The following is a 12,556-nucleotide window of genomic DNA, read 5'->3' as shown; positions in this document are numbered from 1 at the left end:
CTTGGCTGGGCACAGTGTCTCATGCCTCTAATCCCAGCACTTTGCGATACTGAGGCAACTGGATACTGAGCCCAGGAGTTTGAGACCAGCCTAGGCAACATGACAAAACCCTGTCTCTACAAAAAAATACAGACAAAAAAAAATTAGTCAAGACTTGATGGCATATGCCTGTTGTCCTAGCTACTTGGGAGGCTGAGTCAGGAGGATTGCTTGAACCTGGGGAGGTCAAGTTTGCAGTGAGCCATGATTATGCCACTGCACTCCAGCCTGGTGACAAAGTGAGATGGGGGAAGGAGGGAGGGAGGAAGGAAGAAAGGAAGAAAGGAAGGAAGGAAGGAAGGAAAGAAGGAAAAAGAAAGAGAAAGAAAGGAAGGAAGGAAGGAAAGAAAGAAACAGAAAGGGAGGGAGGGAGGAAGGAGGAAAGGAGGGAAGGAAGGAAAGACTTATTTATGATGCTTGTTAAAGATGGTAAGTCAAACTGTAAGGAGGAACCATTGTGATAGATGAAACAACGCTGCAATGGGATCCAGCAGTGGGAGGGAGATTGGGCTCCACTCCATGTACAACAGACAAGTACAGATTGACAGACAAGAAACATGGTTGGGGGTCAGCGGATGGGAAACTACTAAGAAGAAACATCGGGGAAATGGAATTCTGGCTACATCTACTCAACAGAACTTTTGCTGAAGCCAGACAGATGTTGAGGGTGGTCATATACCAAGCGTGGAGGGTTTTCACTAAACTTACTTAGCAGGAATTTTGCTCAACCTGGACGCTACAAGAACAAGGAGCGAAGCTCAAGTTTGGGTGTAGCTAAGCAGAGGACTCAGAGGTCAAAGTGACCATTAGTTATAGATATGATGGACAGATCCTCTACCTTCTCGTGTGAAGGCCAGCCATTTCCGAGATGAAACATACAACATGGTGCAGAGGTTTCTGGGGGCTTGCTAAGAAACTTCTTGTGATGGTGATTACGACTGAGCACACCTTAGTAAGACTCTGGGGAATGAACACTGGAGGCGTCTATCCCATCCCCTTCACACAGCAGTTCTAGCTGTGGGAACGATTCCAGGAGCTCTCTCTGAGAAAGGCAAACACGGATTTCAAAGCCCCCGGAGTTGTCATTTGGAGGAGGAAGAGCAGTAGACATTCCTTCCACTGGACCTGAAAACCACCTGCAATTGTGGTGTTGGAGGATGTCAGGAACGTTTCTACTCAAGCTTGAGCAAAGAGACCAAAAAAACCAAACCACAGCAAAGCTCTGTTTGGAAAGTCCAGCCAGAGAAAATCCCAGAGCTGCAGATGTATAAAAATAGATATGGGTCAGGCAGGAAGATGGAGATGAGAACTCGTGGGCTGCAGAAGCCAGTACATTGTGTTCTGTTCTGTTCTGTTCTGTTCTTTCAGCCACACTTTTACCCAGGCAATAAAAATGAAACAGCAAGAGAGGCAGAGGGAAATCAGCTTGAGTCTGAGCCGACTTCGGCTGTTGCAAGCACAGACTGCAGCCTTACTGTATTCATGGGAGGGCAGGAGATCCCAAGCAGCCTCCTCCTGCTGGCTTCCGGCTTCCGGGAAAGGCCGCTCTTCCCTTCCGGGAGAGAGCCCTGGGGACAGCACACCCTCCCATCTTAGCTCAGGGCCCGACCCACCAAAAAAAGAAACCCAGCCTTCTCCACAGGAGTCTGAAGTGACCTCTTGAAAGTGCTCCACCTTACAGGAATTCTCTGGGAGAATGTTCTGTCTCTCTCTGTCTCTGTCTCCTTCTGCGCCTCTGTCTCTCTCACGCCTGTGCATGTGTGCGGACACACAATGCAGTCATACAACAGTTCTGAAATCCAGAAGAGGCTCCTTATAATTTTCTACACAGAGAGCAGAGAACAAAGAATGAATGAGGTGGACACTGTCGGGTCCAGAGTGCTAAATATGAGTGTTGAAGAGAAGACAGAAATTTCACCAAAGGATATCATGGGGTTTCTGAGACATACAAGTATAGATTATATGTACTTTAAAAATTGTTTTTTGGTTGCTTCACACTTCCTTGTATGAAAGCCACATCACGTGAAGCCTCCACTTATCTTTAGGTTTCATGCACTTGTTTTGAAATGACCTGAACAATTCAAACTTGGAAGCAGAGATGCCTCCACCCCTCTCACTCAGCATCTCTTCCTATTATTCCCAGGGCTGATATCCCTGGTCCTTTCCTGGTGATTCATTCAGAGGCTCTTCTTTGGTTCCTGACCTCAGGAACCTTCCCACGCCCCCTTCTGCTTCTGCACACGTGCTCAGCTTCTTCGCACACCCGCTGCAGTTAGGATAGCCTCCTGCACTTGGGAGGGTGTCAGAGAGCATCTGGAGAAGGAGACTGTCCCTGAAGGAGGCCTTTTCCTGCGGATATAACCATGATTATCTTGCCTTGTGAAAGGATGAGTAAAGCATCATTAGGATGATACAAATTTGTGATACAGAATGCATAATTTTGAATGAAGGAAATACATAAGAACATTTACTCATAAGAGGGGCTTTCTTAGTACTATTAAGCTTTCATATACTAAAAGAGATAATATAGTCGAACCAATAAAATTAGGGCCATACTTTTAATGAGTTGGTGAGAACATACCAGGAGTCTTCCTGTGGATCAGGGCGAGCGAGGGTCATCATAATTCTGAAGTTGTGGCTGCAACCTGGCCACCTTCTTAGACCCAGCCCCGGGAAGCCTGGCTCCTTTACACAGAGGATCCTCTGTTGAGGATTAAATTACAAGCCACTTGAGAATGGGCACAGCATTTATTCAGATTGGAATCTCTACACCTATCACAGCCTACAATACATAGGACTGCATGTATAAGAGCACTAAATAAATGTTAGTTGAAACAATAATTAAATTACTTCCTTAACCATGGCAGAAATTGCTCAACGTCGTAATTTTATTTTATTTTAAATTTTCTTAGTCTTTTTAATGTGAAGGTTTTGGTCAAGATCAAAACCACCAATTCTACAGCTTTGGGTACAAACCATTTTGCTGGGATCTCTGGGAGCACACAGTAGTAGCATAGTTTGTGGCACGCCTTGCTTTCTGGGATGAAATGAAAGGTTTTTCCACTTGATATTTTTTAGTGTCCAAATTTTCCAAATAGTATTTTATGATTTTTCTTTGTTTTTGTTTAAAAATAAAGTTTGGGGAGGGGGTGGGGAGAAGACACACAACAGCAAAACAAGGAAGAAACGCCACTTGATTCAGCATAGTTAGGGAGCTCACTGAAGCACGTTTCATCCTGGTGCTGGATGACGCTCACTAAAATTGCAGCAATGTTTGATGCACCTGCCAATGTTTGTGTTATTTTTACTTTAAAGATGTAACAGATTGCTCCAAAATAAATAATTTAAGCCTAATGTTTCAAAAGAGTCCAAGCGTTACCGTCTCTCACTTCTGGCTTGTCTTCTGGGACTAAGTTGTGCTCAGCAGAACCGGCCCTCGTTTCTACATAACCTGCATTAGGAGGGTTGTTTTCTTGCTTTGTTTTTCAAAGTTGAACCTATTTTTCTCCATTCTGTTCCAAACGTCATAGGTTTTATCACGGTTCAGCACTGAGGCAACGACTCCTCTTATCTAAGAAAGAAAAGAAAGAACCCTGTAACAGCTAGATTCCTGATCTCGTCGGAGGAGGGTTGGGGGGTGCAAGGAGGGCTCTGGGCTGAGAACCTAGACCAAGTCTCAGAGGAATCCAGAGATGGCCATGCTGATTCATATTTAGACTTCAAGCTCTACATACAGCGTCCTCACTGTAACTTAAAACAGCTGACTTGACAGGGTGACGTCACCCAAAATGGCCCCACCCTTCCTCAATCAGTGGACATCCATCTTAGTGGATTGCCTATCTTCATGGCACAGCTTAAGAAAAAAAAATCTAATTTTTTTTTAAAGTCAAAAGCAAATTGTTATGCTGTTCTGTACTTTCTAAATGAGCACAAATGGCTTATATGATCAAGAAACCCAGATAAAAATAGAAGCCACTGGAACCATAAACTGATAGCTGTGTTCTCATTGTCACAGGCCGCCATTGTGAAGTCCATCAGATGATCGGGAACTACATGTGGGACCCCAACACCAACAAGTCCTTTGACATTGGCATCAACAAAGACAGCCTGATGCCTCTCTGGTGGAATGGATCCGAACCTTTGTGGGTCACTCTGATCAAGGCCAAAAGGAAGGTCTACATGTACTACTGGCCAGGTGAGTGTGTGGGCGTCCATTCCAAATCTCAAATCATCACGGAGTCTCCGAGGACAGTCAGTGTCAAGTTACCATTTGAAGACCAAGCTGCGGTTTGGAAAATACGATCTTTATTTAAGAAATATGTCATATAGGGACATTTTTTTGAAAATGTGTTTTTAGCTCCCTAACCTCAGACCAGACACAATACTGTTTCCTGATTCTCTTGACTTAGCAAACACCACAGGATAGCTTGCTTTTTTCATGTGCAAAATTTTGGATATACAGAAGAGAGAAATTGTAGAGTACTTATTTGATTTACAAAAAAAAAAAAATAGTGCGCCGTTTCTATACATCTTTGAGCTCCTCCACAATATTGAAAAGAGAATTGAAAGCATTCACTATTTTTTGGTGGTCTATGAAATGAAGTCCCTCTGTGTTAAGACTCCTGGATCAGTAAGGTAAGCAGTCGTGCAAATTGTCTTGCTGCTGTGAGTAGTCCTTAAGATACCCTCAACTTGGTCATTGAACATCTTTCATTAAGGATGAGGAGATTCAGTGATAACAACATAATCCGCTTACCGTTGTCTTCCCATTGGTAGGATTCATTCTTAAGGTAGGTGGGCAGTTTACCTTTCCCACGCACGTGACAACAGACACGTGCTTTCCTAATACTCAATGGTGTCACACTGCTGATGGCTATTATGGAGGAAGATACCAGGGCAAGTCTAGAAAGCTGAAGGTCTCAATGAAGAGCAGCCTGGAGGAGATGGGGTGAAGTGGCCGAGGGGTCGTTCTGGTCTGGATTGAGGACAGCAGCAGCCTGATGGGTGTGCGAGAGGGTGCTGGGCTGTGAGATGTGCGGTCTGCAGGGAGGGGGCGGTGGAGAGGGAGTGCTTGGGCCTTCAGCAGGCGTTTGGAGGATGTTGGCTGGAGGTGGGCCTGTGGGAGCTGCTGGGCACTCCATGCTGTGCGTGTCACCGAGGAGCATGGAGCACGCTTTCATGGAGACCACAGAAGTCAGCCCATGACCCGGCTGTGGCACAGCGAATGCCATAGAAGCTGCAGCAGAGCAGTGACCATGCCTCAGGTGAGCTCCTGAAGGCCAGGGCAGGCTGCAGGAATTCACAACTGGGCAGAGCAACTAAGACATAGCCAGCTCTCCCAGCAGATACAGTTTCCGGGAGGTTGATCACAGTTTCTTCAGAAGATACCTGAGATTCTGTCCATAGTAGATACTGCGGCTGATACAAGACACTTCGGAGCAAAGGAGGAGTTTAGGAGGATTCCATTGTCTTACAAGGAGACACTATTCATGGAGCTGGACTAGACTGAAGGAAGCAAGTCAGCGCATGGGCCAGGCTCATCAGGCTTGCTATGGGGGCCATACCTAGGGTAAGTTTGGCTTGTCTAGTAAGTGTGATGAGGTCAAACACAAAGGCCATTCTCAGAGGTATTATTATCAACGAATACATACATAGGCATCGCAGAGGGAACGGACTGGGAGCACCGCATTAGGGACCACCTGGAAACAAACCTAAGGACCATCAGGATGAATGTGGCCAATACCGCGAGGGCCATCTCCCATGATATCTGGTTAGTTTGGCTTCTTTTTCTCTCTCCCGGAATGTAAGTTTTTCCTGCTTTTTTTTTTTTTTTGAGATGGACTCTCATTCTGTTGCCCAGGCTGGAGTGCAGTGGCGCCATCTGGACTCACTGCAACCTCCGCCTCCCGGGTTCAAGCACTTCTCCCCCCTCAGCCTCCCGAGTAACTGGGACTACAGGTGCACATCACCATGCCCGGCTAATTTTTTGTATTTTAGTAGAGACAGGGTTTCACCGTGTTACCCAGGCTGGTTGTGAACCCCTGAGCTCAGGCAATCTACGCACCTCGGCCTTCCAAAATGCTGGGATTACAAGCATGAGCCACCCCGCCCAGCCAAGTTTTTCCTGCTTTGAAGAGCACACCCTCACACACAAAACCTCCCTGCCAACACCCCTCGAGCCCCCTTCACATAAGATCTCCTCGAGAGGGTTTTTCCACAGCCAGGATGCCAGTGCTATGGCAAAGAGGGAGGGGCCGCTACTGAGGGGTGGTTGCCATGTTGCACACACTGCTCTCTGCAGCAGTACAGAGGCTTATTATTATGCTTTATCTCTTTTTTTTTTGACTGAGTTTCACTCTTGCTGCCCCGGCTGGAGTATAACAGCATGACCTTGGCTCGGTGCAACCTCTCCCTCCCGAGTTCAAGTGATTCTCCTGCCTCAGCCTCTGGAATGGCTGGGATTACAGACGTGTGCCACCACGCCTGGCTAATTTTTGTATATTTGGTAGAGACAGGGTTTCACCATGTTGGCCAGGTCGGTCTCGAACTCCTGACCTCAGGTGATCCACTCACCTCAGCCTCCCAAAATGCTGGGATTGCAAGCATGAGTCACACTGCCGGGCCTTTATCTCCTCTTGGAGAATACAAATTTATATATCACTGAGTGTCTAAAGAAATCTGAAAGCCAATTTGCATGAAAAATATCTTGTTGCTTCTTCAAAACAGCTCCTTCGGGACAAGAAGGGACCAATCCCTTCCTGTGATTCACAGTTTAACAGCTAATGGAATGTGACAAAAATGCCTTAAGATCAGTTACAGTGTTAACTGGCAGGATGAAGAAGCTATGAACATAGCCTCCTAGCATTTCCTCAGTGACCTAAATGAAGATTCGCCAAAGAGCTGCCTGTGTGTGTGGAAGTCTTCACAGATATAAAGTCTCTAGTCTCTCAGACCCTGTCCAGTCCTCGTGAACTGGATACTCAAATGAAGCTCTCAGAGAGCCAGCTGTCTCTGCTGCCAGCCCCACAAGGCGTGCCCTGGCACCCTCTGTTCTTCCTGGGGGGCAGCTGCAGAATTTCTGGTCACTGCTATCCATTCTCTGTTCACCCTGGTTCCCTCCAGCCTCAGCCAATAGCCCAGTGATCACTCATGTGTCTCTGCAAGATTAAGTGAGGTGCAGGGGCATTTCTTCAAAACATGACTTGATTGTATTTTTCTTCTTAAATCCTCCTCTTCCTTCTCCACTCCCCATAGGATATTGTACAGACCTCTCGGTGAGGCCTGGAAAATCTTCATTGCTCTAGTGAACCGGGTTGTGACACGCTGAGTCTCGCCATTAAGTCAATATTTAGAATTGCAATTTAGAAATGGCACTAGTTCAAGTCTTCCTGTCAGGTAGATAAAGCAGCAGGCTGAAAAACTGATCCACAGTGGAGTCCAGTACTCCACCTCAGGTCCTGAGGCATTTAACATCATTCAGCGGGCCCTCTAGCACCCCACCCAAGGGTGCCATTGGAGTGCAGGGAGAAATGTGCCTCTGGACATGATCCCAGGCCCTAAGTCAAAGATTTCTTTGAGTGGCCCCCCAAAATCAGCCAGAAACTGTATAACTAGGACCCAGCAGTGTCCGCCAGGAACGAGAGCTGAGTGTGTGTCGTTCCCTCACTCAATCCCTCCACCCTCACCTTCTAGTTTAATGTCAAAGAAATTGGCGGGAGTTGGGGGCAGTGAGGAAGAGACTCCAATGTTCACTTTATACTGGAAAGCAACCGAAAGCAGCGAAGAACGATGGGAGGAAGGAGGGAAAGTAGGGGATGTGGGAGAATAATAAGCTATGGTACAAAAATGCAGCCTGATTGCTTTGGATAAGCAGGGCTACCTTACATGGTGCCAGCAGTTTTTAAGTTTATTCTTATGTCTAGTATAAAATACAAAAAAAAGGAATGAAAAATAGCAACCTTTCAAGAGTTTGTGCTTAAAAATCTTTGGAGTTTTAAGTTCACATCTTCCACCATTCATTTCGCAATAACTCCCTACAGCCAAGCAACCACTCACGTGCTCCTTGAATGGTGCTGGGTGTGGGTCTGGGCTCTGCTCTTCTCCTGGCCTCTTCCTGTCCAGGGCAGGTCTTCAGACCAATAAGACACCTTCTCTGTAGAGAGAGAGACATTTCCACCTGGTTTCCATTCCTACACTTCCCAGCAGCGGGCAGGGTGAGGAGTTAATGGGTGGGCATTGGACTCAGCTTCCATCAAGTGTTGCTGGTTATAATCACAGTGACGCCATCTGGGTAACGGGAGAAATGCATTGGGTCAAGAATTATGGATCAGCTGTCACCTCTTGCTCTTTCCTGCCATGGTAGCTCCTTGACGACCTTCAGTCGGGCTGACCTTAGAAGCAGAGGCTGAGGTACAGGGCACATTGAGAGCTCAGTGTTGCTCATACAGAGGTGTGAATAGACCTGAGAGCTAAGTCATTGCCTCTCTGCATGTGACACCAAACCACCGGATAAAAACTGGAATTTTTTCAGGCAGATATTTGACATTGCAAATACAAGTCATCTGGACATCCACTATGTTTTAATAACATGACCAGTTTGGCATTAGACTTTGTGATTTCTGTAATTTTAGGGCTGGAAGACACCGTAGTCAAAGTTTAATTTGCTGGTTCCTGTCCTCGTTAGTCAAGAACCTCTTTAAGAAACTGATAAAAACTGTAGACGTCTTTCTAGAAGAATACACCCACATTACTACATTCACACTCTGGTTCTCACGTAGAGATTACAATGCTGAGGATTGCTGAGAGGTCTTTGGTGTGAAAACACACGCATATGTATGATAGCTAATCGATTTGATTTTTTAATGCAATGGAAATGTGTTGAAAACTCATCAAGATATCACATGAAGCCTAAGCTTCTGCAATTACTGTTGTCTGGCAAGGGTAGACCTGGGTCAGAATTCCATAAACCTCTTTGGGTTGAATTCACATTGCACCATTTCCTTTGTCAGTAACTTCGACAGGATCCGCACCACTGGTGTTGTCTGTGTCAGCAAGAAAAGATTGCAAATTCGCATCTCAAGAGTGAGATTGTCTCCACAAAACGATCCTCAAAAACATTCTGCAGAATTTCTAGGCGTCGACCATTTCTGCTGCAGAGAAATGGAGGAGACGCTACCTGTCTGGACTGCTATCTGCAGAAGTGATTCCTCCCGTGTTCAAAAGTTTTTATAGCTGTCTAACCACATCCAATCTCCCTTTGCAGGATGGCATCTTGGCCGAAAGAGTGCATAGTTTTTAGCAGCATCCATTATGTTGATTAGAAAGTCTTAAAAGAGAAATCCAGGGACGAACTTTCATCCTTCACAAATCATGGCAAATCCATTTCTTCACAAACATCTTATAGGGTGTGACTCAAGACCTTGGAATACACTCTCAGGAGACAACAGTGAGCAAAGGCAGATACAGACCCTGCTCACCTCCACCTCTCCTGAGAACTTACCGTCCAGCGAAGGAGAGAGACAATCTAATTCCTATCCAAATAAATGTAAAAGTACAGTTATGAAAAGTATAATAATGAAAAGCAAGCATGATGACATCATGTAATAAGGAGTCTAGCTCCATCTGAGAGGGTAAACAAAGGTGTCCTTAGAAAGTGACAATGAGGGCATGGGTAAGGTGGGAAGGAAACGCTAGACTCAAAGAGCAGCGGTGCTAAGGTCTTGGATAGGGTGGAAAGCATGGGAGTTTCAAGACACTGAAAGAAGGCCGGAGAGCTGTGGTGTGGAGGTGGAGAGAGGCTGAGGCCGGGCCAGGCTCTACGAGCCATGCTGAACACTTTTTTTTGGAAACAGGGTCTTTCCCTGTTGCCCAGGCTGGAGTGCAGTGGTGCAATCCTAGCTCACTGCAGCCTCGACCTCCTGGGCTCAAAGGATACTCACACCTCAGCTTCCTAAGTAGCTGGGACAACAGGTGCACATGACCCCACCAGCTAAGTTTTTACATTTTAAAGAGATGGGGTCACAGGTATCGGTGAGCTTACTATGTTGCCCAGGCTGGTCTCAAATCCTGGGCTCAAGCAACCCTCTTACCTCAACCTCCCAAGGAGCTGGGATTATAGGCAGGAGCACCCGGCCCATGCCGAAGAATTTATTCTTCTCCTGAAATGAATGAGAAGTCTTTTAAGGAGGAACGTGACGGTGTCATACTTGCATTTTGAAAACACGACTCTGGCTGCAACCTTAATGAAATGGTGGCATCCAGGGTGGGTGGATGAGGGCACCTGACCCGTCAGGAAGTCAACCTGGGAGCAGGTGGGCATGGCTCAGACGGGACTACGAGGTGGTAAGAAGTGGCTGGGTTTGAGACACACTTGGGAATTAGAACTGCCAGGACCTGCTGATGGACTGGATTTGGGAGTACGGGATTGAGCAGCGGCGGGCATGGCTGTGGGTGTCCTGCTCACAGAACTGCATAGATGGTGATTCTTCACGGAAGCGAGCGGAGCTGAGAGAGGAGCAGTCTGGAGGCAGAGGAGCGTCAAGTCAGAGTCGGCTCTAGGACATCGAGCCGGCGGGTCTGGAGCTCGGACGAGAGAGCTGGAGATACAAAGACAGGACTCCATGGCGCATCAGCGGTCAATGCAGCTGTGGGAATGGAGAAGTTCACCCAGGGAGAGTACAAACTGGAAAGAAAAAAGCGTCCTGGACACAGCCTTGAGGAAATCTAATTTTTAGTAACCAGATGGAGGACAGTGAGGCTGCAAAGGACACCCAGGGGGAGGAGAGGCTTCAGAAGCAGTAGCCCCACACAGCTGGGAAATGCCAGGGGAAGTAGTGTCGCTTTCTGTGTAGCCATCTGATGAGGGCCCCATCCCACCTGAGTGGCAGGGAAAGGCGTCCCTGAGACAGTGACACTAGTTGACAACTGTTGACAGACACTTGTCACAGAGACCAAAAGACTGCAAGACAGGAGTGGGCCTTGTGAGCGTTTAATGTTGCTGAGCGTCACGGGGACTGCAGAACAAGCATCTGCATTTATTAACGGGGAGCCCTGGCCAGCTCTGGACTTCACAGCTGTTTCATTTCTGTAACATTATAATTTCGGACTTTGTGTAGCAAGGATGCATCATAGTTTTTATATCAAGAAAAACAATTCAAGTTGTTTCAACTTCTTTCTTTCCTTCCTTCCTTCCTTCCTTCCTTCCTTCCTTCCTTCCTTCCTTCTGTGCCTCAGCCTCCCAAGTAGCTGGGACCACAGGCATCCGCCACTATGCCCAGCTAACTTTTTGTATTTTTAGTAGAGACAGGGTTTCATCATGTTAGCCAGGGTGGTCTTGATCTCCTGACCTTGTGATCTGCCTGCCTCTGCCTCCCAAAGTGCTAGAATTACTGGCATGAGCCACCATGCCCAGCCTTCAACTAATTTCTAAACATTGTTAGTCAATCCTTGAAAATTGGCTGAAAATAAACTGGAATGTACACAAAAAAAGGACAGGGTGAGTAACAGCAGACAAGCTAACCCCCAAAAAACACTTAAAATCAAAGGGTCGTGAATATTCCTTTTAAACCAAATTACTGTTTTGACTAAGTTGGTGTGCTAACCAAATTATTTCCAGCCAGATTGCTTTGTTCCAAGTTTGTTTCAACAGAACCGCATAATATTTCATTCACTCTTGGGCAGTCCCTGGCCCCTGTGGGCTTCAGTGAGGGATTCCCCACCATGCCTCACACATCTACCGGAGGTTTGCAAACTGCATTCACTTGCCCTCGGCTTCCCAGTCAAGCTTCAAGGGGCTGGAGAGGCAGGAAATGGCTGAGACTCCTTTGGGAAAAGGATTTCTCTGAAAAAGAAACTTGGAAATCAACTGCCTGTGCTCTTCACTGGTGTGTCTGTTCCACATGGTTTTCTTGTGTGGCCTGTGTACCTGACACATGGGACACAGATGGGACGTGCCATAGCCCTGCCACCAGGAAGCTGAGAGACTAACCGTGGGCCCAGGTGTGTCAAAATAATCACATCACAGCCCGACATGTGCAGAGGACTCCAGCCTCAGGCTTCACCGTGTCTCCTTGCAGCTGCGCTGTGACCACTTCTTAACATCAGTTGAGTGCTGGATCAGGAATGGAAACCGAAATGTGTCCTCTGATGCTTTAATGTTGAAGGAAAAAAGAAAGAAGAAAAGGAGGAGAGGATAGAAAGGAAGGGAAGGAAGAAAGCAAAGGAGGCAGGGAGGTGAAAGGGAGGAAGCAGCAAGGCGAAGGAAGAGAGAAGGAAAGGCAGAAGGGGCTCAGGAAGGACAGACATTCCTCAGGGTGAGCGAGTCGTTCCACGGGCCACGCAGGGCTCAGGCGCCTGCAAATCAGAACCAGTGACTATATATGTGGCACATATACACCATGGAATACTATGCAGCCATAAAAAAGGATGAGTTTTTTGTCTTTTGCAGGACATGGATATAGCTGGAAACCATAGTTCTCAGCAAACTGACACAAGAACAGAAAGCCTAACACCACATGTC

The 12,556-nt window shown here is 46.8% G+C and overlaps 1 protein-coding gene across 6 annotated transcripts in view; it reads left to right on the top strand.

Moving 5' to 3' along the window:
* The window catches only part of ENPP6 (ectonucleotide pyrophosphatase/phosphodiesterase 6), a 235,352-nt gene that overhangs the window by 168,801 nt on the left and 53,995 nt on the right, over positions 1-12,556 (top strand). For all 6 annotated transcript variants that reach the window (XM_032298747.1, XM_032298749.1, XM_032298753.1 and 3 more), the window contains one exon: positions 4,055-4,234. In XM_032298747.1, coding sequence (XP_032154638.1) covers positions 4,055-4,234 — 180 coding nt within the window. The remainder of the gene's footprint in view (positions 1-4,054; positions 4,235-12,556) is intronic.

The sequence above is a fragment of the Sapajus apella genome, unplaced genomic scaffold (genome assembly GCF_009761245.1).
Source record: "Sapajus apella isolate SASKATOON/1434 unplaced genomic scaffold, GSC_monkey_1.0 scaffold39, whole genome shotgun sequence".
NCBI lineage: Eukaryota > Metazoa > Chordata > Mammalia > Primates > Cebidae > Sapajus > Sapajus apella.
The sequence above is the reverse complement of the archived record's forward strand: the minus strand, read 5'-3'. Positions and strand labels throughout refer to the sequence as shown.